Consider the following 23,563-nt stretch of genomic DNA (forward strand, 5'->3'; position numbering starts at 1 on the left):
CACTTCAAGATTATCGCAGATTGTCCTCAAGTAATTCTGCGTAACAGTTCACCAAAAAACAACAAAGCATGTGAAACCTAAATAATAACGTTGAATTTGTATATTGAATTCGGTTGATAAGGTTATTTTTTACTATTTTCGTTAAATTATTTTATTATTGTGTTTAAATATTCGGGTTGATATTTTTTTATTTCACTGCTCAAAGTTCACAGCAGAAGTTTCAAGTCATATAAACGTAAAAACGTGGTAAGATTTAGCACTTTGAATGACTTTATTGTCTTTAAAAATCAAGTTTATGAGAAAAGTGTAGGAATTTCATTGTCAGTTAATTACCCAACATGTATTGCTAATTTGTGAAAATACCTCAGATATTGAATTATTTGAAGTTACATGAAGTTAAATTATATATTTAATTGTTTTAAATATATATAAATAATTATATTCCGCAAAGCTCTAAAAATATAGAACGCTTCTATTTCTTTGTTTGAAACTTATTGCTTATATTTAAATATATTATTTATTTCTTTTGCAGAATATAATTTTTCTACTTACTGACTTATATCGAAGTTACAACATGTTGCAGAATTTGTAATAAAATAGTTATTTTACATTAAATATTTAAGTTTTAGTTCGTAAATAATGTTTGATGGGTTTGGTCGTTTTACCTTCAGAATATTTTATTAGATTAGATACATATTCGTATATTGCACATACTTGTACAAAACAAAAATAGGCCATCCGGTCTGTATTTAACTGTAAGTCGTTAAGGACGGAGGATTGTGTAATATTGAGAACCTTAGCTGGAAATGTTCTAATACATATTTAATATAATAGTACTAGATGTACATCTGCAGGGTCCGCTAAAGTTTTTTTTTTTTTTGTTATTGTTGCAAGAGTTAATAAAGCCAAAATTACAAGTAACGAATATGTGTATTTCTCAGTTTTTAAGCTCGTGTCATGCTGTGTAATAATAGCTTACAGACTGCATAATTCTTCACACGATTCATGGCATACGGACGTTTTGCTGACGTTGCGACTGCATAAATTGTGACTTTAATCATCTCTTATGTAACGTAACGCTAGTGTCTACTGACTGACAATACACAAGTGGATAATGACGCGAATAGTTAAAACAGGTGGACATTAGTATCGATGATTCAGTAGTTGTTTACAGGTTGACTTATTTTGTTTTTTTTACCATTTTGGGAGAAGAAAAACATACTTAATTGGGATAATCTTTACATATTACCCACAGTGGTCCGTTATGATAATCCTCACTGATTTTACCTGCAGTGGTCCGTCATGATAATTTTCACTTGTTTTACCCACAATGGTCTGTTATGACAATCTTTACTTATTTTTCCTGCAGTCGTTCGCTATGAAAAACTTCACTTATTTTACCTGCAGTGGTTCGTTATGATAATTTTCACTTGTTTTACCCACAATGGTCTGTTATGACAATCTTTACTTATTTTTCCTGCAGTCGTTCGCTATGAAAAATCTTCACATGTTTTACCTGCAGTGGTTCGCTGTGAAAAATCTTCACTTATTTTACCTGCCGTGGTTCGCTATGAAAAATCTTCACTTATTTAACAGCAGTCGTTCGCTATGAAAAATCTTCACTTATTTTACCTGCAGTGGTTCGCTGTGAAAAATCTTCACTTATTTTACCTGCAGTGGTTCGTTATGAAAAATCTTCACATATATTACCTGCCGTGGTTCGCTATGAAAAATCTTCACTTATTTAACAGCAGTCGTTCGCTATGAAAAATCTTCACTTATTTTACCTGCAGTGGTTCGCTATGAAAAATCTTCACTTATTTTACCTGCAGTGGTTCGCTGTGAAAAATCTTCACTTATTTTACCTGCAGTGGTTCGTTATGAAAAATCTTCACATATATTACCTGCCGTGGTTCGCTATGAAAAATCTTCACTTATTTAACAGCAGTCGTTCGCTATGAAAAATCTTCACTTATTTTACCTGCAGTCGTTCGCTATGAAAAATCTTCACTTATTTTACCTGCAGTCGTTCGCTATGAAAAATCTTCACTTATTTTACCTGCCGTGGTTCGCTATGAAAAATCTTCACTTATTTAACAGCAGTCGTTCGCTATGAAAAATCTTCACTTATTTTACCTGCAGTCGTTCGCTATGAAAAATCTTCACTTATTTTACCTGCAGTCGTTCGCTATGAAAAATCTTCACTTATTTAACAGCAGTCGTTCGCTATGAAAAATCTTCACTTATTTAACAGCAGTCGTTCGCTATGAAAAATCTTCACTTATTTAACAGCAGTCGTTCGCTATGAAAAATCTTCACTTATTTTACCTGCAGTGGTTCGTTATGATAATCTTCACTTATTTTACCTGCAGTGGTTCGCTATGAAAAATCTTCGCATGTTTTACCTGCAGTGGTTCGCTGTGAAAAATCTTCACTTATTTTACCTGCAGTGGTTCGTTATGAAAAATCTTCACATATATTACCTGCAGTGGTTCGCTATGAAAAATCTTCACTTATTTAACAGCAGTCGTTCGCTATGAAAAATCTTCACTTATTTTACCTGCAGTCGTTCGCTATGAAAAATCTTCACTTATTTTACCTGCAGTCGTTCGCTATGAAAAATCTTCACTTATTTTACCTGCAGTCGTTCGCTATGAAAAATCTTCACTTATTTTACCTGCAGTGGTTCGTTATGATAATCTTCACTTATTTTACCTGCAGTGGTTCGTTATGATAATCTTCACTTATTTTACCTGCAGTGGTTCGTTATGATAAACTTCACTTATTTTACCTGCAGTGGTTCGTTATGATAAACTTCACTTATTTTACCTGCAGTGGTTTCCTATGAAAAATCTTCACTTATTTTACCTGCAGTGGTTTCCTATGAAAAATCTTCACATATCTTACCTGCAGTGATTCGCTATGAAAAATATCCACTTATTTTACCTGCAGTGGTTCGTTATGATAAACTTCACTTATTTTACCTGCACTGGTTTCCTACGAAAAATCTTCACATATCTTACCTGCAGTGATTCGCTATGAAAAATCTTCACATATTTTACCTGCAGTGGTTCGCTATGATGATATTTACTTATTACCCACAGTGATATAATATAATATTCTACGCAGCAACCTTCCCACAATTGGCATATATGTAAAGCACGTGGAATGAGTTACCAGTCAGGAAATCGATGTATGCCTACACCACTTTTTAGGTCGTATTGTGCCTAAGATACATATTGTAATTCCCCATGCTGTAGCTTGTAACTTCATGTTATTGTTTGTCGTTTTCCTCCTGCTTCGTTCATTTAAAACTGATTTGCATAATCTACATAACTATATGTCCAATTAACATAAATACCAAATGGTTATTGATAACACTCCGTTCATCTGTGTCGCTTAACAACAGAAATATAGGTCTGTCTGTCTGTCTGTATGTGTTAGTATCGAAATTTAACACGCAGAAAACTGTCTTAACTGTGTAGGTCACATTCACTTTCAGGGGGTAAAATCTATCTTGACTACTTAGGTAAATCAACTTTGTGGATTTGTGAAATGTTATATTTACCATAATGTCGTTTCAATAAGACAGCTTCATGAAATAGATTAATCAGTTATACTTCAACAGTTTCTAATGGAACGTTACTCAACAAGATTTAGGTGATAACATTATCTTAGTGTTGTTTATTACTAACCTAGGTAAGTAGTCTAGTCTATTATATAAAACTAAGTTTGTTTCTGTCTGTTCACACCTTTCAGCCATCTGTTCCTTAAATGTTTCCACATTTCTTGATCAGTCAGCACCTAACCTAACTTGATACAGTGGCACAGGATAATATGAGGAAGGCCACGGGAGAGGGAAGTTCAACATCCATCCTTTTTTTATAAATAAAAATATATGTATCTGTTCCTTATATGTTTCCACATTTCTTGATCAGTCAGCACCTAACCTAACTTGATACAGTGGCACAGGATAATATGAGGAAGGCCACGGGAGAGGGAAGTTCAACATCCATCCTTTTTTTTATAAATAAAAATATATGTATCTGTTCTCTATATGTTTCCGACCAGCCAGCACCTAACTTAACAGTGATTTAGGATGATATGAGGACGGTTTGATCTCTCATCTGATTTCATATTAATTGAAATCTTGAAAACAGTATGTCTTTTCACTGTTGGTACTTTTATGTATTGATAGTGCATTTTAGATGTTTATTATGTTAAGAAAAAATAAAGTACAGTTTCTTATCCTTTGTTAAAAATGAGTTTTTATTTCACCTGTCTATCGGACGGTTACTCTAGCTAGTATATGTAAGGCCCCATTGTCAATATTTGTATGTGTAACACTCATGTTATGAGTAATTTTTAGGTTGCACCATTCTTACAGATCTTTTGTGAGTGTTCTTAAAAATTGTTTTTACTTTAACATGTAATTGTTTTTCTTCTATGATGAACCCCCAAGATTTTTTTATTTTTTTTTGCAAAACTCCAACCCCAGGTTAGACAAAGTTAGCATGGGTGTGGGTGTATGTATAAACAATATTCTGCAGAAGTGTTTGGACAGAGTCAAAATTAGACATCAGGCTTTCCAAGAACAATGGAAGGTAAATCACAAGAGAAACATCAGAAACTTAGTAATCAGTACAACAGAAACTCTGTGGAAGTGCTAGACATCAGAAACAGTTGATATTTTGTTTCCCCTCTCCTTTTTGCTTTAAACTGCAGATATTCTTCCAGGTCTTGTTTCAACATACGTAATCTAAGTGTCCTTTGGGATTTTACTTAAAATGTCTAATACATCCAAATCAAGGGTTTGGATTTGCTGTTTTTAATGCAGCCCTTCCTTTTAATTTTGTTTTAGTTCACTTGACTGGTGAGTATTAATGTTCTATATGTAAAATACATACAGTTTTATTTATGCAACAAGGAATTGAAAGGATTATTAAAACTATTCTAATCTGAAATTTACCATAGTTAAGTATAATATAAAGTCCCCTTCTCGTATAGTTCAGCTGTATGTCTGGGTCGTATAACACTAAAAGTCGGTGGGCAAAACACAGATAACCCAGTTTTTAGCTTTACACTTACCACCCAACAAAAATATAAGTTGTGTCTTCGTCATTTGTGGACTCGTTTGTTGGTACTGCTTGTAGTTTTTATCTGAATTGTAATTACACATCGTATGAGATCCACGATGGCTAAACTTTTATTTTTGTCTGTAATGATGATAAGTGATACTTAAGGAATATTCTAAAGAATAAAGACCACAAATTAGATAAACCGATAAGTCACAGCTCCACCCAAAGCTATATTTAGTTTGGTTTAGTGACGGTTTTTTCTTTTTATATCGTTTATGATACTTGATTGATATGGATTGGAATTCCCCTTAAACCGTGTTACATACTGAGAGAGGCCTTGTATGTAGTAAATATATCAATATGAAATTATCTATCATGGCTATTCGTCCACTTTGGAATGTGGTTGTTATGGACCTAGAACGGGAGAGAAATGGGCTACATAGAAAATGAAGTAACATAAAAGGAAAAACTATTTAATGTGGCCTAGAAACTTGTATCTTAACGGAGTTTCAGAAAAAAAGTATATATATTTTTCATTTGATCTGTAATGATATGCGCAGTTATTTTGGTGCATTTTGTACTTGTTACACACACTGGAATGGCCTAGCGCGTTAAGGCGTGCGCTTCGTAATTTGAGGGTCGCGGGTTCGCGCCAGAGTCGCGCCAAACATGCTCGCCCTCCCAGCCGTGGGGGCGTTATAATGTGACGGTCAATCCCACTATTCGTTGGTAAAAGAGTAGCCCAAGAGTTGGCGGTGGGTGGTGATGACTAGCTGCCTTCCCTCTAGTCTTACACTGCTAAATTAGGGACGGCTAGCACAGATAGCCCTCGAGTAGCTTTGTGCGAAATTCCAAAACAAACAAACAAACACACACTGGAAAAAGTTTTCCCTCTCTATATCGTTTTCAAATTTGAGAATTTGCTTATTTGATGTTTCGATTATAGTTTTAGTTTCGACTGTTGTCACAGTATGATTGAAAAATGATGTACTGTTAGGGTTAGGCAGGTTTTTCTTTATTTCTTTTTTTTTACAGAAGTGGAGGCTAGGAAAAAAAACAGCCTATTATTGCATGTAGTTTCAGTGTATTAGTGACAAAGTTGTGGATACACTATCAAACAAATAAACTATACGTTTGCTAGCGAAACTAGGTGGAAAGTCAACCAAGTACTCTTAAGTAATAGTTTCTATCAGCAGAAAATTAAGTATAATGCTGACATTCCCGTAATTTGAATATCTTGTGAAGAACTTCTTGATCACGAGAAATCCGCTTGAGATAAAAATGTATCTCAGAACGGCGGGTATGGGTATTAAACACTTTTAGTAATAAGAAGATAACAACGTTTCGACCTTTCTAGGTCATCTTCAGGTTAACAAAAGTGACCTAACGTTAATATTTATACCAGTCGTTCTGTGGTACATTGTGAATAAATTGTTTCATAAATTCATCGGGGAAAATAAAATCTTCATACAATAATATGTTTGCTACACCTTAGTTATTGCTGTATTTACTATTTTGTTTCTTAGTGGACTGTCGATTCTGTTTTGTTTTGTTTTTACATAGTGTGAGTGATTTTATCTGTCGTACAGAATTTTCTACTAAACTTAGTCTCTTCCCAGTACTGTTCTGTAAAGTATGTATTTATCCAGTTACATTTCATCATTGATTTATAATCTACACACATTTCTAAAGCCAGTGGTATGAAGTATACCATATAAATCTGGTTTGGACGAGAACAGAGTTGGAACTGATTGTATACCAGTAACCGAAAGAAATTTTACGTTTGGAGAAAATCAATAGGTGGTGATCATGGGATCCACAATCCGTGTCTACAGCCATTAAAACTACATATGTATGGAACAAAAGAGAAACCTAAACTTTAACAGCCATTTCTTATCTACTTACCTCCTCGCGCAGAAACCCGCCCGTGAATAAGAAAGAGTAATATGATAGTAAATTGAAAAATAACGAATTATAATTAAAATAAATCTATGTAGACAGTGTGCTTTGTTTAAACAAAACATTGGTCTGTCGTATTTTTTGCTATTGCAACAGCGTAATGTGCTTTCGTACGTGTGATAATATGCTGTGGTAAAAGTTATTCAAGGTAAAATTCTCTCGGTGTGACAGTTTACAGGTTACTTCAATGTGGGGTTGGTATGGAGTTTGTAATGTATGTGTTAAAGTTCCTATAATTATTTATAGTAGTTTCTGTTTCCCAACAGAGGGACAGTGAATTCCTTTCTTTCAACACGTTATGTATTCAACTTATTGAATCTTAATCTGGTGTTTTAATTGGATAAAGGGGTAATGAGTAGAACGTGTACAAGTTAAGACCTATGGAAATTAATTTTCAATTGTCCAGAACCTGTTATTTGTTCCTACCCATTCTCATAGGTGGGAAGGCAAAGCTTTTAGTGGTAACTTATCAAATTTAAAATATTTAAATTGAACCCACTTTTCAAATCCACACTATAATAACGAATCATCAAAACTAGCTTTACCAGCATTAAGTCTAACAACATTTATGTTAAATTTGCTCACATAGTAAAATTTCTTGGACCGTAAAACATAAAACCAAAAATGTGTTCCACAGGAATAGAATCAATATATTGTCAATCGATGTTATAGATGTTGATATAGCAAAACAAAGGAAGTGAGTAACCATGTAATTCAAGTAAGTTACACAAATACTGCTGCTAAGCATAGCAACAGTTCTGGATGGAGTCTTATTGTTGGGGGCAAGTGGGTATTTTGGGAGGTCCTGGACGAAAGAAAACAATTTTCCATGTCACTTTTCAGTTAATACAGTAACTTATTAGATATAGGCGGGGATGTGCAGCCACATTTTTCACTGCTTAATATTGAATAACTTTGTAAACGTTTGTAATTTCGACTACAGTATGGAGACTATAGTAGGGGAAAAGAGGCAGGTATCGTGTTTTTCATCCATATAAAGACGTTTTTGACTGTGCTATGGTTGCAGATAGAAAAGTGAGACAAGTTTACGCGATTTCTTTTTGTGGTAATTAAAAATTACATTCTCAGTGTTTTCTTTTTTTAAGTAAGATACAGTCTGATTGAGTGTATGTGTCGTTTTGGTTTTTTTTTTGTTTTTGGCAAAATATGAAAAACCAATATTTTAGATTAGGAACTATTATAGTGAATATTTGTGGCACAATTACATCGTGTTGTTCATATTACCTTTATGTATTTTATGTTTCTTTTTAACAATGAGTAAGTGATGTAAGAAGATTTGACTGTTCATAAGATGAATAAGGAATTGCTGGCCTTTCTCTGACAAGACAACTAATTATTTCCATCATTGAGAACAATAACGATCAGTTGTTCTTTCAAAGTTTTCAAATTATTATCTAACTTGCAGATTTTAAATAGTTGTTACACTGTAGGTATACAATATTTATTTATAGCAAGTAAGCATTAAAAAAGGTAACCAATACAAGCTGCCTTTACTTAGGCAAAACATCTATAAATTTCGTACTGAATGAAGACACTCTTTTGTTGTTGTTTTATATACCTGTATTTGTTTTCTTGAAAACATTACCTCACTATTTTTGTTGGTCCGAAACTTTAAACATACTTTTGGTAGGTTAAAACTTTATGTGAACGCGTTTTTATGTTTTAATGCTTTTATCTAATGTTACTGACCTGGACTGTAGTTGTACTCACTTTTACTGTTAGTCATTGTATGAACCCCTTCCCCTCTGTCTTTATGAAGTAGTGCTAGTATGAATCCCTCCCCCTCTCTCATTTTCAGCCATTAATATGTGAAATCTATCTTGGAAACTTGTTCACTTCTCATCATTAGCATCACCACATATCTGTTTATGTACGTGGGCTATAAAAAAAAATACCTTTTATATTTTCTTGGTTTTAAGATTTGGCAAAACTAGGCCTATCTAGAGGGCAGAGGTTGAGGAAATTTCACTTGAGCAAATGGATACAACGGATTGTTCCTGAGAAATTATTATTTGTTCACTAATATAATACACCTAGCATGGCCTGGTGGTTAAGGTGCTTGAATTATAATATGTGGGATTAAAACCTGTCCTCAAACATACAAGCCATTTCATCTGTGGGGACGCGAAGGAATAGAAAACAAAAATAACTGATTTCCTCCTTTAGGCCTCGTATGGCTTTATAGTTGGTTATTGGCACTCAACTCGTAATCTGCAGGACCTGAGCTCCAATTCCATCGAACATGCTAGTTTTTTTCAGCAAGAAGATGTTTCAATGTAATAGTAAATCTCATTATTCGTTGGTAAAGAGTAGCCCAAGCACTTGTGGTAGGTGATTTTTGAGTAGTTGTATTCTCTCTAGTTTATCATTTTAAAATTAGGGATAGCCAGCGCATAAACCATTTGGGTAGCTTTTCGCGAAATTCAACAGACAATCTGTCAAATGCTTGTGTTAAGTGACTTGGGCCCAATTTAATTTTTACCAATTATCCATAAACATTTCTGATGTGAGTATTTGTACTTCATTTAGTTAGTTTTATTTGTGTATTTTGGTGCACGTTATGTAGAATATATATTTACAACAATTTGGGGATATGTTATTTCTGTATGCCTTTACTCAAGTTTTTATTTTTAATTGAGTCATGTAACACCCGTTTCCCTTCATCTTAGGTACCGTTACATCCTCTCTTCAATCTGTTTTAAGCAAACTTTGATCTTTTCGTTATATTCAGGCTTACAAATATGTTGAACATTTCTTCATGTACTCGTAATTAATCTTTAAATTACCGACTTGTTTTTCACACCGTTAACTATCAGTGGGGTCCACGTACTGTATTATATTCAGTAATTTTATACTTTTGTTTAGTGAAATTATAAAACATGTTCTTCACACATTTCCATCATTCTTTGCCAGGTTTATTGACTACAACATTTACCTTTTCACAAGAAAGCACTGAACTATTTCATCAGTTTTTTTTAAAGGTTATCGCACATCGCTCAAATATGCCTTCCAGCTAGCTTTCAAACAAGAACGCGTATGTTCTATAGACCTTCACGTTGACATTTCAGAACCTACGCTAATGCTAAGAGTACATTTTACTAAAAGCGTGTTTCAATTTTCGCATGTTAATTTTCAATTACATCACTAGTAAATACCAACTGAGTAGAAATGTCTAGTGCAACATTATTCCTCTAAGTTTTAAGAACTACTGAATAATTGTGACCTTAGTGTATACTAATCAAAATTATAAGTGTAACTCGTACATTAATTAAACCAATTCTGTACAGAAGGTTGAGTGCGTTATTTTAAAACGATTTTGAATTTATAAATAAGTTACGTGACAATCCGTCGATACAAATTCGCGGTAGATTGGCATTTATGTGTGTCGCTTTACGTAGTTAGTGTGGTATCGCCGAAAATTTATCACTTGTGGGAAAGATGTGTGACAACTCTTTCCGACTTGATTTTTGTAGTCAAGTGTATTGAGATGGGGGTTTTACAAATTCCCATACGATGATATTCCTCGTACCTAATAGCCCCGTGACCATCCTAAAAGAAACTTAACTCATTTGTGGTAAGCAAATTTCGATGGCTTTTAACACGTGAAATTTCATGAAGGCCAGCAACAAAACCTGTTAAGAATCCTAGGCAAGGCTATGCAACACAATAAAGAATGAAAAGACAAAAGATATGTGTACACAAGTTATTTTCACAGCATATCTGTTCCACCATGGAGACTTGGAAAATGAAACAATTATTCATGCTGTTTCATACCAAGTCATGCCTGTCAGGTTGCTAGACTATGGATTTCTGTGGTTGGAAAATCAACGTTCTTGGATTATAAGAGGAATAAGTGGTATGCTTTGAATGTTTATATCCTTAGGTGCGAGAGAAACTAGATGTCAGAGTTACTGTCAAGAAAATTCCTTGTAAGATATAGCATGGCCATATGTGGTGAAGGATTTTAAGGATGTGATGAGGTTCAAAAGTTGTTTTAATGTAACGTACCTATTGTTTGTGGTGTATAATTTAATAATTTTTTAGGTTTCTGCAAAGCCTAGCATATGAAGTTAACATAAGAATGGTTTAAGGGATGTTTCTCAAACTTTCCAATCATGTGGTGGATTTCATTGAAGAGTGAATGATTCAATTATTTCTCATTAGATCAATCAGAATATTTAAATACATTTATATTGTTTGTTTGAGCTTACTGCTCCAGTTTTCAAAATATATTGCTGGCAAGGCCTAAAACCAAAATTTAGGGGAGGAAGAAAAATATACTGAAAAAAGTTAAGCAACTTTCATGAACTTGGATATCGTTCTTTTATGTTTTGAAAGTGTGTGTGTGTGTGTGTGTATATATATATATATATATATATATCCATATTTTACACACAGACACACAGTTACAAATCAGTTTTATTATGTACAGGTCAAAACTACAAAGTTTTTAAATCACAGTGACACTAACAGGTTTGTTTATTGGTTTTTTTGTAACATTATATATAATAATAATAATATGTTATGGTAATCTCAATGACTGAGTGGCATTAACTTGAAAAATGTTAAACTGATCTCATAAGCTTCCCTGTTAAATGAAACAAAAGGTTTTCTTATTAATAATTAATTTTTCTCCTCTTAATAATTACTCTATTAAAGTAATATTTTCTTAAAAGGAGCAGATTTGAGATGTTAGCACATTAAAGAAATTAAATGGGAGGATCAAATGTTTGTTCTCTATGTATTAAACTAAGTTAGTGCTATAACTGACTTGGGAACATTGACCTCTGCCCTCAGTTTATAAATCAGCACAATCTCATTAGTTTGGAAACTATGTTCATTATTAGTCCTAACCAAGGTTTTAAACAAACTATAAATGACAAATATTTCACATTCATCTAGAACAGGTATGTTAGATCTGTCGTAAGCATGTTTTTGTAATGTATACAAGTTATTAACTTTAATTTGGTGCAACTGACATAACCCTGTTGGAAGCAAGGACCAGGAAATTTATACATAACTGTCTTAGACAGGAGGTGTAGAATTTGTTTTTTAAAAAATGAACTAAGAAAACAATTAGGTTTTAAAATGCATTTCAACTTTATTTGTGGGCATACCCTGTGGATGATATTTTTCAACTGACTTTTGATAATCAAACAATCTTTGGAAATGTTAGGTAAACTGATAACAATAGTATATTTAGGTAAATCATATAAGTAGTATATGGAGGTACACTTTGCTTACTTAAATAACCACAAAGTATAATATCAACAAAAATAACTTGGAAAATAATCTTTACCTAAAAATTCTTTATGTAAGTTATCATACTTGGTTAGATATCTTGTAAACATGATGATTTAACTAAATTTTCCTTAAGAACAGTGGGAATGAAGCTCTCAGAATTAAAGATTGAACCAGCAAAAGTTTTTATGATTAAGCTTCACATATATACTATCTGTTATTGTTGTTTATAAGTGTGTCCAAAAATGGAGGTTTATGATCATCCTGTAAAATTATATTTCAAAATCTCAAGATTTGGTCAGAATTGTTAAAGATAGTAAAAGTGTCTTCAAAGTACTTATGATTTATAAACTTGGCCTGAGATTAGTGTTCTCAGGCTAGCTTAGAGATTGCTGTTTTACATTCTATAAATTTGTGTATAAAAGGAAGAACAAAAGATGAGTTCAATAAAGTTTTTTTTTAATGTTCAGCATGGTTCATGTTTTTGTAAATTACTTGACAATTATAAGACTAATAAATATTATTTATTGCTTAAATGTTTATTTTCATTGGCTAGATCAGCATATTGTTTAACTTGGTTATTTAATAAAAGAGTTGATGAGGTAAATTCTAAAGCTGAAAACTAGCTTATAATGTTGTCTTTATTGTTATCAAAGGAGTAGGAGAAGTGAAAGCATTGTAACAAAATAATAAGGCATTTTATTAGGTACTTTGTTTCATAAATATTACTGTTTGCTATTTTTTGTATGGACATAAATTATTGTAAACATTTGCATCACTGTTTTATATACTTATTTTCTCTGATGATGTTATTTTTGCATTGTTTTAGGAAATACTACATTTACTAGTTTTCCACAGTCTCCATGTATGTCTTGTTATTCTTATCACTGTGCTGGATAGAACAAAGTTATCAGTTCTTCATCCCAGAATTGGTTATTAAGAGACACATATACACTTTCCTGGAGTTATCAAGTAGGATTAACAAATGCATTATTGGATAGCTGGAAGAAATGTAATGAAAGATATAAAATCTAAAGAGAACAAAACAAGCTTATCTTCTAGGTCTTTAAGACAATAGTTACATTAGATTTGAGGAAACAAAATAATATATACTACATTTTAGTAGTGTGGAGTATGTTTGGTATAGAGCAGAGTTGCATGCAATTGCTTATCATAGCCATTTTATTTATATCGTGAAACAGAATACTCTAATCTGCACATTGTTGCATTAAGTTAATTAGTTATATTTTAGGTATTTCTAATTACTTCAACATCATGTAATAGTGTCACATTGATCAGTGTTTGTAACTCATGGTAAAACTGCCCTGACAAAAATATTCAGATGGCCTCAGTGGTCACTATTGAAATGTTAACATACCACCCTGAACCTGAATAACTTTCTATTGTACAAGATCAGGTCTAACTTCATTTAGGTTTAAATTTTAAGTGTTTGTTGCAGTTGATTTTATTATTTGTTGTGAAAGTTTTTGGTCAGCTAATGATGGCTGAAAAGCTATGATCTGGCTTTTAGAATCACTCCTTCAGACATTTCCAGATATTGTCTACTGGGTTAAAAGCTGGTTTTTGGTGAGCCATTCCAAGATATTAATATTATGAATCTTGTGTCAAGTATGAGTTTTGTGTATATAATTGTAAGGCAAAATTATGCTGTTGGAATGAAATATTCACTTACTGACTAGAAATTTTGAGTTTCTGGAATGCCTTGATTTGTTAACCTGTAGATGACTCCTAGGAATTAGATGTAATATTGCTCCACAAGTTCAGTGTATTGTATGTAGGCAGTTTCAGGTCAGTTACCTCTTTCTTTCTTTGTGAACCTGAAGATGACCGAAGAAGGTCAAAACGTTGTTCGCTCCTCTACATAAAATATTTTCTTAACCCAAACGAGCCGTTTTTACATATACAGTTCACTATAATTTCATGAGGCAAACTATAGCCTGGTGGTTAATGCACTGAACTTGCACTCTTTAGGTGACAAGATTAAATACCATTACTGAACATGCCCACTCTTTCAGCCAGGATGGTAAAATAATGTGAAAGTCAATCCCACTGTTTGTTGGTAAGAAACTAGTCCAAGAGTTTGATGGTGGATGATGTTGAATAGTTGACTTTCCTTTAGTATAATACTTCAAAATTAGGAACCGATAGCTCTAGTTCCTTTGCACAAAGCCTAACAAACAAATAATTCATATATTTATTAGCTGCCATGCTCCTTTGTCATTACATAATCTCTCTAATTGCTGTTTTCACACAAAAATGTTAACCCTTACTTTCTTGTTCATTGTTAAGTGTTGCTAGTTATATTAAATTTCAGAAGAAAACAAAAAATAAGTTTCTTGGAACAATAGCTTGAGTTTTTGGAATTTCACCAAAAACATGTTGCAATGACCAAAGACCAAAAGCAGTGTTTTGGCTTAATTTATTATTTCTATAGTGGTAACAGTTGTTTTTTTTTAAAGAAGTATCGTATTTGTTTTCAAAATTTGATGAAAGCATAAATATTGATCTTTTTTATGATCTAACTCTAGAATCACTAATGATGGATGAAACTGGCCTTTTAAACATATTTTTCTAAAGTGTGTTATGCTCATGGTTGTGAGTCTGATTTTCATGGTAATAGGATTTCTAATAATGTACAAGTCATACAAAAATATGTATGAAAATACTATTAGTATTGTTGTTAATTCCATTAAAAATTGCTTGGATATGTATTTTGTATAAAATGAGTGGTTTCACATTTTTTTTGTTACTTGTTTGAACTGAGTGCTATAACAGATAGAAAAAAACAAAACTACTCATAATGCAGTATATATGGACCTCTTGTTTCTATACAGTTCACTACTAGAGTCAGTAACTTAGGTTAAACTGAGTACATATACATGCAGCTCGAAGATGTTATATTCCACATTTTATACATAAGAAATTTAATTTGATATTTCTAACATAAAATACGAGATGTATACTAAAAAAAAAGTCATTATATTTATGTATAGTTTCTTATATTTTACATAAGTTTGTATCTCAAGAACAGGGTTGTTTCATTTTGTATAGTAATAAGACTTGACAGTCATATGTGCTATCAGTAGCAGAGTAATAGTTTTTTTTTAAAAAAAGTTAATTTGAAAACCCACCAATAACAGATCTCAATACAATGCAGTATATATGGATCTAATTTGCAATTTTATAGTTAGGATGCTTGATAAAGTAAGAACCTGATGGAATAATGAACTGTACAAATTGGATATTTATTTGATGAAAATTTGTACTCTGTATAAAAAGTAATAAAAATGTTTATAATGATTACAGCCAAAGCTTTATTCTCTAAGTAATTCAGTGTTCCATATTTAATTTGCTTAATGTGACAAGGATGCAGGAATGGATATTACATATACAATAAAATGGTAAAAGGATATTAACATGCTTTGTACTTTTGGATGTTTAAAAAGTATCAAATATTCATGAATATATAGTGAAAACAGTTGTAAAAGGGTGTAATGAATTTATGAAAGGCATACTTTTGTGTTGAAAGAACAATTAAAATATTATTTAATTATTCGTGTAATTGCGTACATATTTTAAGAATGCATACTTTTAGTTTAGTGGGCTGGTTTTGTTACAGATTTAACAAAAAGGCATATTAATTTCATCTTTTGACGATATCAAAAGAAAAGTTATATACTTCTGTTGCATGAGTGTTTGTATTTTATTTTTAAACATTTGCAGTAAACCAGTATGAATTATTTTGGAAAGATTTTATACAGGAAATGTATTTTTTTTTTAGTGAAGATGGCAGTTGAATAGAAAGCTACATTGGATAATAGTGTTGTTACTTTGCAGAAGAAAGTATTCCTATGTGTGAGAGTATTAAAAAAAAATTTTTTTAATTCTATCATAATGATATTCTGTACCATTTTTGTGTTTAATTCTTTGTTATTTTAAGGTTAAGCATGGCCAGATGGTTAGGGCACTTGACTGTCCCACCAAATATGCTTGCTCTTTCAACCATGAGGGAAATTATAATGTGATAGCTAATCCTGCTGTTCATTTGTAAAAGAGTAGCCCAAGAGTTGGCAGTGGGTGGTGATGACTAGTTGCCTTCCCTCTAGTCTTTCATTCCTAGATTAAGGACAACTAATGTTGCTATGTGCAAAATTCAAAACAAATCACACTAAACCTTGTTATTTTAAATGAAATATTGTTGTATATTTTTGGTTGTTTTTTATTGATATTACCATTATATGAGATAGCTAAAAATTGTACTGAGGGTATATTATTATTTTTACTAGATGAGTCCTCAAAGTGAAAATATCTTGGTTTCACTCGGTGGTAAAAAATGAAAAATTTTAATTTTAATATCACATTGTTTGTGATCAATAGTTTGAGCTCTTTTGTTGTCTTTAAGCTAGTTAAGAAAACTTGTAAATCAATTAATACTGAGTTCATTTTGAATTGTACTGTAAAGATTCTGAAACAATTTTGTAGGTATTTTTTTGTTTGGTATAATTATTTTTTGGCTTTATATAGTTGATCATAAAGAAAAATTGATATAAAGTGTATTCAATTGAAATCTTGTATCACTGAACAAAAAAAGGCATGGAAATAATGATTTACACTTTGTTAGTAAGCATAATGTACATATGTAGTTGGTGACATTGCCAAAATTCTTAAAGCCTGTAGTTTGGTCGAAAACTATCTTTAGGATTGTTATGCCTCTGTGAGAGATTTTTGTGTTTGTGTGTGTAGTTACTATTTATCAAAATGTTTTTTGTTTTCTTTTCTAACTTCCTGTTATTGACTAAGAGTAACAAACTTTATTAATATACTTCATGCCAGTGTAATGATTTTGTAATTAATCAATTAGATTAAATTTTAAAATTCCTAAGAAAAGTTACAGATAAACTTTTAAAAGTTATGAATCAATCTTTACTACTTCTTGGCAAAATAATTATTCATTCAATTCATAGAGCCTTTTTGTAATTTGGTAACAAGTGTTTTCATTACATAAGAAATTACTAGTTAAATTACTTTACAAGTTGTGAAAATTAAATTTTGTATTTCAAAAAATAATTGTATTTTCACTTGTCCTTACGATGGCTTTATTTGATATGATGATAATTTAAGAGTTCTGTCAGTTAATAGTTCTCTGTTTTGTATTTATTTATTTTAGGTAGAGTGTTAGAGTTTATTAATTGTCATTAATAAAAAAAGAGTTAAATAACAATACTAAACCTATGTTATGTTACACAGTTGGACATTTTTTTGCAGTATTTGTTTTTATTTCAGTACGTCTTCATGACAGCATACAAGAGGAAGGATGCCACTACTTAATTTTTGATTTGTAAGTTCGTTCATTTTGGTTTCAATGTTCTTGATGGTTTCTGGAGAGATAAAAAAAAATTCAAATTGTATATGTCTGTCACTGTGTCATGAAAAGAACATTAATGTTTAACTTGAAGGAACCAGATGAAGAGCTGGATGATTAATATGGCTAATTGATACAAGTGTCTATGACCATTGATTGCATCAATTAATACCACATAAAATAATCAGTTAATCAATATTGCAAAATAAAATTACAGAGATGCCAACCATTACGATTTTGGTGCATACATTACGACTATAAGCTCATACAGACAAATATTACGACTTGTTGCAATTCTCAAATTATTATATATTATATAGGCCTATACAATAAAGTGATAAATTGTTCCCCCAGGGCTTGAAAGGGGTTAAAAGAAAATTTCTAGTGAGATACAAATAAATTTTGATAATAAATAAAAGACATAGTCTAAATGGCTACTTGCAATAATCATGTTTGTGCTTGAAATGATAAAAAAAATATTTGTATCACCGACATCTATCAATAGTTTGAGTGCAGTGCTTCTTCATCTTGGGTACGTGGAGAAATCCATAATTACGTCATCAGTGCTTGTCAGCCAATCAGCTCTCGCGTAGATGGGTATTTTTTGTTTTCTAAGCAGCATAGAAACACCAATGCAATCGTTCACAAGATGGAAAAAAAGAGGCCTCGTTCACCAGATTCTTATTTCTGGCAAATCTAAAAGGACTAAAACTGTGAATCAAAAATTTAGGAAAGAGTATAGTGCAAAATATCCGGTCATTGCATCAAAAGTCAGTGACAGTCATGCATTTTGTACAGCTTGTCACATCAATTTTTCTGTGGCACATGGCGGGATAAATGATTGTTCCAGACATACAAAATCGGCATCTCACCAACAAAAGGCTGAGGCGAAGACAAAAACGAAGCAGATAATGACATTTATGAGTAAGAACTAACATACTTACTAACAGTGTTTACAGTTTAGCCACAGATGGATTCACAGACATGGATGACTCAAAACTGTATCCAGTGGTTGTACTATATCTTGACCCTTTGCTTTGAAAAAATTGTTTGTTCTATTTTGACAATGGTGGAATGGAAAGAAGCTTCAATGGGAGAGAATATTTTCAAGCTTTTGGACAACAAACTGACAAAGAGGAAATTTTCATGGGAAAACTATCTAGCTTTTCTTCAGACAATGCCTCAGTTATGTCTGGTACAGGTAAAGTTGTGATGGGACACATATCAAGACAACAGCCTAGCATTTACTTCATGGGCTGTGCCTGTCACTTCATGAATATTGCTGCACAGAGAACTGCCCTGCCCAGTTTTTCATATATTGATAGATATCTACTATTTTCTGGACAAAAGTGCTAGCAGAAAACAACATTTCAAAGAGCTTCAAGGATTGTATGACAAAAAAACAAGAAAAAATTCTATAACTATCACTTGGGGTGTGCCTCAACATAATATTGGACATGTGGAAGCCATTGAAAAAGTATTTTCACTCTGAAAAGGAAAAACTAGATTCAAAAGGATCTAAACGTGCAGCTCAGTCAGGCAGCAAGAATTTAACAGTCAAGACACCCTCTCAGCTACATAGGGACACAGTCAAGACACCCTCCCTCCCACACAGGGACACAAGACAACAGTCTCCAAGAGCAGACAAAGAAACATTTGATATAACTCAATATATGTTTAGGCAGTCTGACCTTGAACTAAAGAAGAGACAATCAATGAAAAAAAAGAGAAGAGAACAAAAGCTAGCAAGGAAGTAACCAAGAAAAGTTATATGCAGAGCAAGTTAGATAAGTTAACAGTTTTCTTGGACAACAAAATAACTTGTTATTTTGTCTTTTTCTTCAGTCTACAATTCTTTTATTTGAGCAAGCCAATTTGATATTGCAAAGAGAAGAACCTTGCATACACATTATGCATAGAACTCTGATTACAAAAGTTAAAAATGTACTTGTCAGATACATTAAGCCAGAATATCTTGAAGGCAACATCACTGAACTGGACTACAACAATGAAACTTTACACAAATCTGATGAGACAGTTTCTGTTGGAAATGCTGCCAAGGAATACATTGTTAAATATGAAAAGGACCTGGACCTGATCAGCTTCTACACCAGTGTCAAGAAATACTATATTGCAGCTACAAATGACATGATGAAACATTTCCCTGTAAATGATGAACTTCTGATTTACGCAGAGGTTGCTGATCCAAAACTGAAAGTCGGCAAAGATTTCTCTTCTCTTCTTCTTCTTCACAGATAGGTGTCCTGTCCTTGTCAATACACATGAGCACGACACTATTGACAGGTTGGAAGGGCAATATTTGAACTATCAAATTGATACTTTCTCAGAAGCTGTCCTTCAGTTGAATGTTGACAGATAGGTATCCTGTCCTTGTCAATACACATGAGCACGACACTATTGACAGGTTGGAAGGGCAATATTTGAACTGAAGGACAGTTGAATGTTGACAAGTTTTGGGCTCAACTGTCTACAGTTAAGGATGGAAATGGCAACCAGAAATATGACATTCTGTGTAGGGTTATGCTTGGAATTCTTACAATCTTCCATTCTCATGCTGACAGTGAAAGGATATTTAGTTTAGTGACTAAAAACAAAAGCAATTTCAGACCAAACTTGAGTACCTCAGTTTTGAGCAGATTTATAACACACAAGATGTGTATGCAGTCAAATGGACAATGTTGTTATAACTCCCAACCCTCCAGAGACATTCTTGTGAAAGCAAAGGCTGCAACAGCTGTAAAACTATTACAATAAATGTTATAAGCATGATATAAACTAGTCCTTACACAAAGACTTTTTCTGCTTACTGTTTGTGCATGTTCCTTGTTGTTTTACCAGTATGTTTGTTTCTCTGAACTAAATAAAAGACATTATTTCAAAATAATGTTTTTAAATTTATTTATTAAATACACAAAACAGTCATAAATGAGCAATCTATGGCAGTAATAAATAATAATAGTTATAATAATAATATAATAATAAACAGCTTAGAGACATTGGTCAGGCCAAGTAGCTGCAAATGATAAATAGCTCTGTCTACAATCATTATGCTCAGTCATTTGAAATAGTTGGCATCTCTGAAATTAGTATCATAGATTGCAAAAGTGTCAATATGTAGAAATTAAATTTTCTAATTATGATATTGCTATTTTTTATTACTTCAGCTTTCAAAGTAATCAAAATATTGCCAGTAAGTTTGTTTCTTATTAAACATAAAGCTATACAATGGGTTGTTTTGTGAGTCATGGATATAATTATCCAAAATTTAGTTTTATGAGTTAATTTTCTCAGCCATGGCACAAGAATAAATCTGTTTTCTGTTTTGTTTTTTTAGCCATCTAATATGAAAATCAGCCTTTAGTTGAATATAATTAATTAATGAGCCCAGAAATATTCCAGAACTTGAGTGTTGTGTGTTTAATCAAATGTAAGTAGCTTTGAAAGAACCTACCTCCATATGTAGTTGAGCATGTACATTGCTTTCCCAAAGAAACATTGTGAACAAGGCAAATAATTGTGTTGTAACCCTTGGGAAATTATTTGATTATAAACTAACTTGTTTTAAGCCTTGGATTTAATTGAAACTTTGTATTCACTTTGAACATAAGCAAGACTTGTTTTACAAGTTATGTTTAGGAAACCATAAGTTCATTATATAATTGAAGAACGTTGTTTAGATCCAGCCTTAAAAATTTTAAGCTATTTAGCAGTAGGTAATTAAGCTTGTGTTCCTCATCAACTCTGATAAACTCAGCACATTTGTTAACAATATTAATCACACTTAATAGGACTGCTAGAATAAAGATGGGCATTGTATTAAAATAAAAAATTAGGGTTACATTTAATTTGTAAGAGTAATGTATTGTACATATGTTATTTAAATAAAAATATAATATTAAATCTTCTTTTCCAATCATACAAATAAGTGTTACTATAGTAACAATCAGTATACAAAGAAAAGCTAGGTTAGAAATGTTAGATATTTCTGCTGTACCTTGTCATTAGGATTACAGTGTACGACCATGTGTTTTGATCATTTAAAAGGGTATGGATGCTTGTGTCCTTACATCAAAAATAATGATGAATTATACCTTAAATATTGATGCAAAGCAGCCAGATAAAAACGTTTTGTTAAGTTTAAAGTTATGTGTGAATTTCATTTATGGTTTAATCTTACTAAAGTTTTTCTTATTACTCTCAGAGTCACAGGAGGAGAACTGTTTGAGGACATTGTAGCAAGGGAATACTATAGTGAAGCTGATGCCAGGTAAATGTATTTGTTTGTGGCAAGTAAATGATACAAGGGATTCACAATTCTCTAGGACTTCATCATCTTGTCAAATGTCTGAAAAATGTGAAATCATTGGAACAAAATTAGTTCTGTTTTGTTCATGATTTAGATCTTCTGTATGATGACTACTATGAGGAATGTACTGTTTGATTTTAGTCTTATTGCTAATAATGAAAGATGTACATGTTTTCTTTTTAAGATTTTATTGAAAGATGCTGTTTTAAATTATTCCATTTTCCATCAGTAGACTTTGTATATAGACTTTTTTTATATATACAGCCAGTCTTCTTTATTCATTGCCTCATTGTTTGTCATTTCATTTATTTGTTGTTTGAAAATAAATTAACTCCTATCATCATGTGGTTTGTTAATTCAACAAACCTCATAATAACTCTGTACTCACCATAGTTTCCACGTATACCTTTTAATATAGTACATTTATCTTCACAAAATTTGACAAAATTTTAGAAAACATTAAGTCTTTTGTACAAGTCATGATTTTTAATGAAGTATTTTTTTAAAGATTTGTCCATGGATATACAGAATATTAAAAACACTTTTCATTGTCTGAGAAACCTCGAGTTTTATTTGGATAATCTCTAAAAACCTTCTCTGTATGGATTTCAAATGTTGTTTAGTAAAAGTTTGTATTTTACTATTATTTTTTTTACCCTAACTTTGTCTTTACAAGTTTGGTCACTTTGATATATTTTTGGTATTGATGCACAGTAGTATTTTGTTGTTTTTGATTTTAAGAATAACTTTTAAATAGAGTATTACAATATTTATACGATTAAGTTAAATAACTTAAGAAAAACAAATTAAACTGTAAAACATTGTATTGAATATGAAATAGGTAATTAATCTCCAGTACTTTTTTTTTATTAAGAATTCTCGTAGAAGCATTGTTTGTTAATACGTAATTTATTTATTGATCAAGAATATTTACGCAATCTACGGTTTTTATCTTTTATATTACTTTTCTCTAGTTGGTTATATAATTTTGATTATCCTTCCAATGTAGTTGGGTTGTGTAGTGAAGGTTACTAGACTAAACATTTGGTCAGATATCTTGAGAATACATTGTTTATTAATTTCTGTTTTAGATGTATTTTATCATTAAAGTTTTTAAAAAAATTAATAAATTTGAAAGCTCGAACATACTTGTAAATTTTCTGAAAAATACACATTGTTGGCAAGATTGCCAAATCCAATAATGTACACTGTTTAACCTAAAAAATAATTTGTTTTATTACATGTCCTTTAAGACTATTGTCAATCATACATAAAGTACATATAGATTTTTTCTCAAATTTAAATCACTATTGCACTTTTAGAGCATTCTTGGGAATTTTTTATACTAATGTAGTTCTTTATTTATTCTTTGTTGTTTATGTGCAGTAAAGTTTCTGTGTTTATCCTATGACAAAGTAAATCTTCTTCAGTTTCACACAAATTAGACAATGATTTATTAGATGCACCTGAATAACTTACAGCATCCATCATAACTTCAGGAACAAGTATTTCTTTGGAAAATGTAAAGTAATTGTATTTTTAATATTTGATTTT

The 23,563-nt window shown here is 31.8% G+C and overlaps 1 protein-coding gene across 6 annotated transcripts in view; it reads left to right on the plus strand.

Annotated features, from left to right (window-relative positions):
• The window catches only part of LOC143255903 (calcium/calmodulin-dependent protein kinase type II delta chain-like), a 103,577-nt gene that overhangs the window by 37,953 nt on the left and 42,061 nt on the right, over positions 1-23,563 (plus strand). For 5 of the 6 annotated variants that reach the window (XM_076512297.1, XM_076512293.1, XM_076512295.1 and 2 more), the window contains exons 4-5: positions 17,604-17,658; positions 21,905-21,970. In XM_076512297.1, coding sequence (XP_076368412.1) covers positions 17,604-17,658; positions 21,905-21,970 — 121 coding nt within the window. Of the gene's footprint in view, positions 1-10,674; positions 10,915-17,603; positions 17,659-21,904; positions 21,971-23,563 lie in introns of those variants that run through there. The other variant, XM_076512298.1, reaches the window with a different exon arrangement.

This window comes from Tachypleus tridentatus, chromosome 7 (genome assembly GCF_004210375.1).
Source record: "Tachypleus tridentatus isolate NWPU-2018 chromosome 7, ASM421037v1, whole genome shotgun sequence".
NCBI classification, from domain to species: Eukaryota; Metazoa; Arthropoda; class Merostomata; order Xiphosura; family Limulidae; genus Tachypleus; species Tachypleus tridentatus.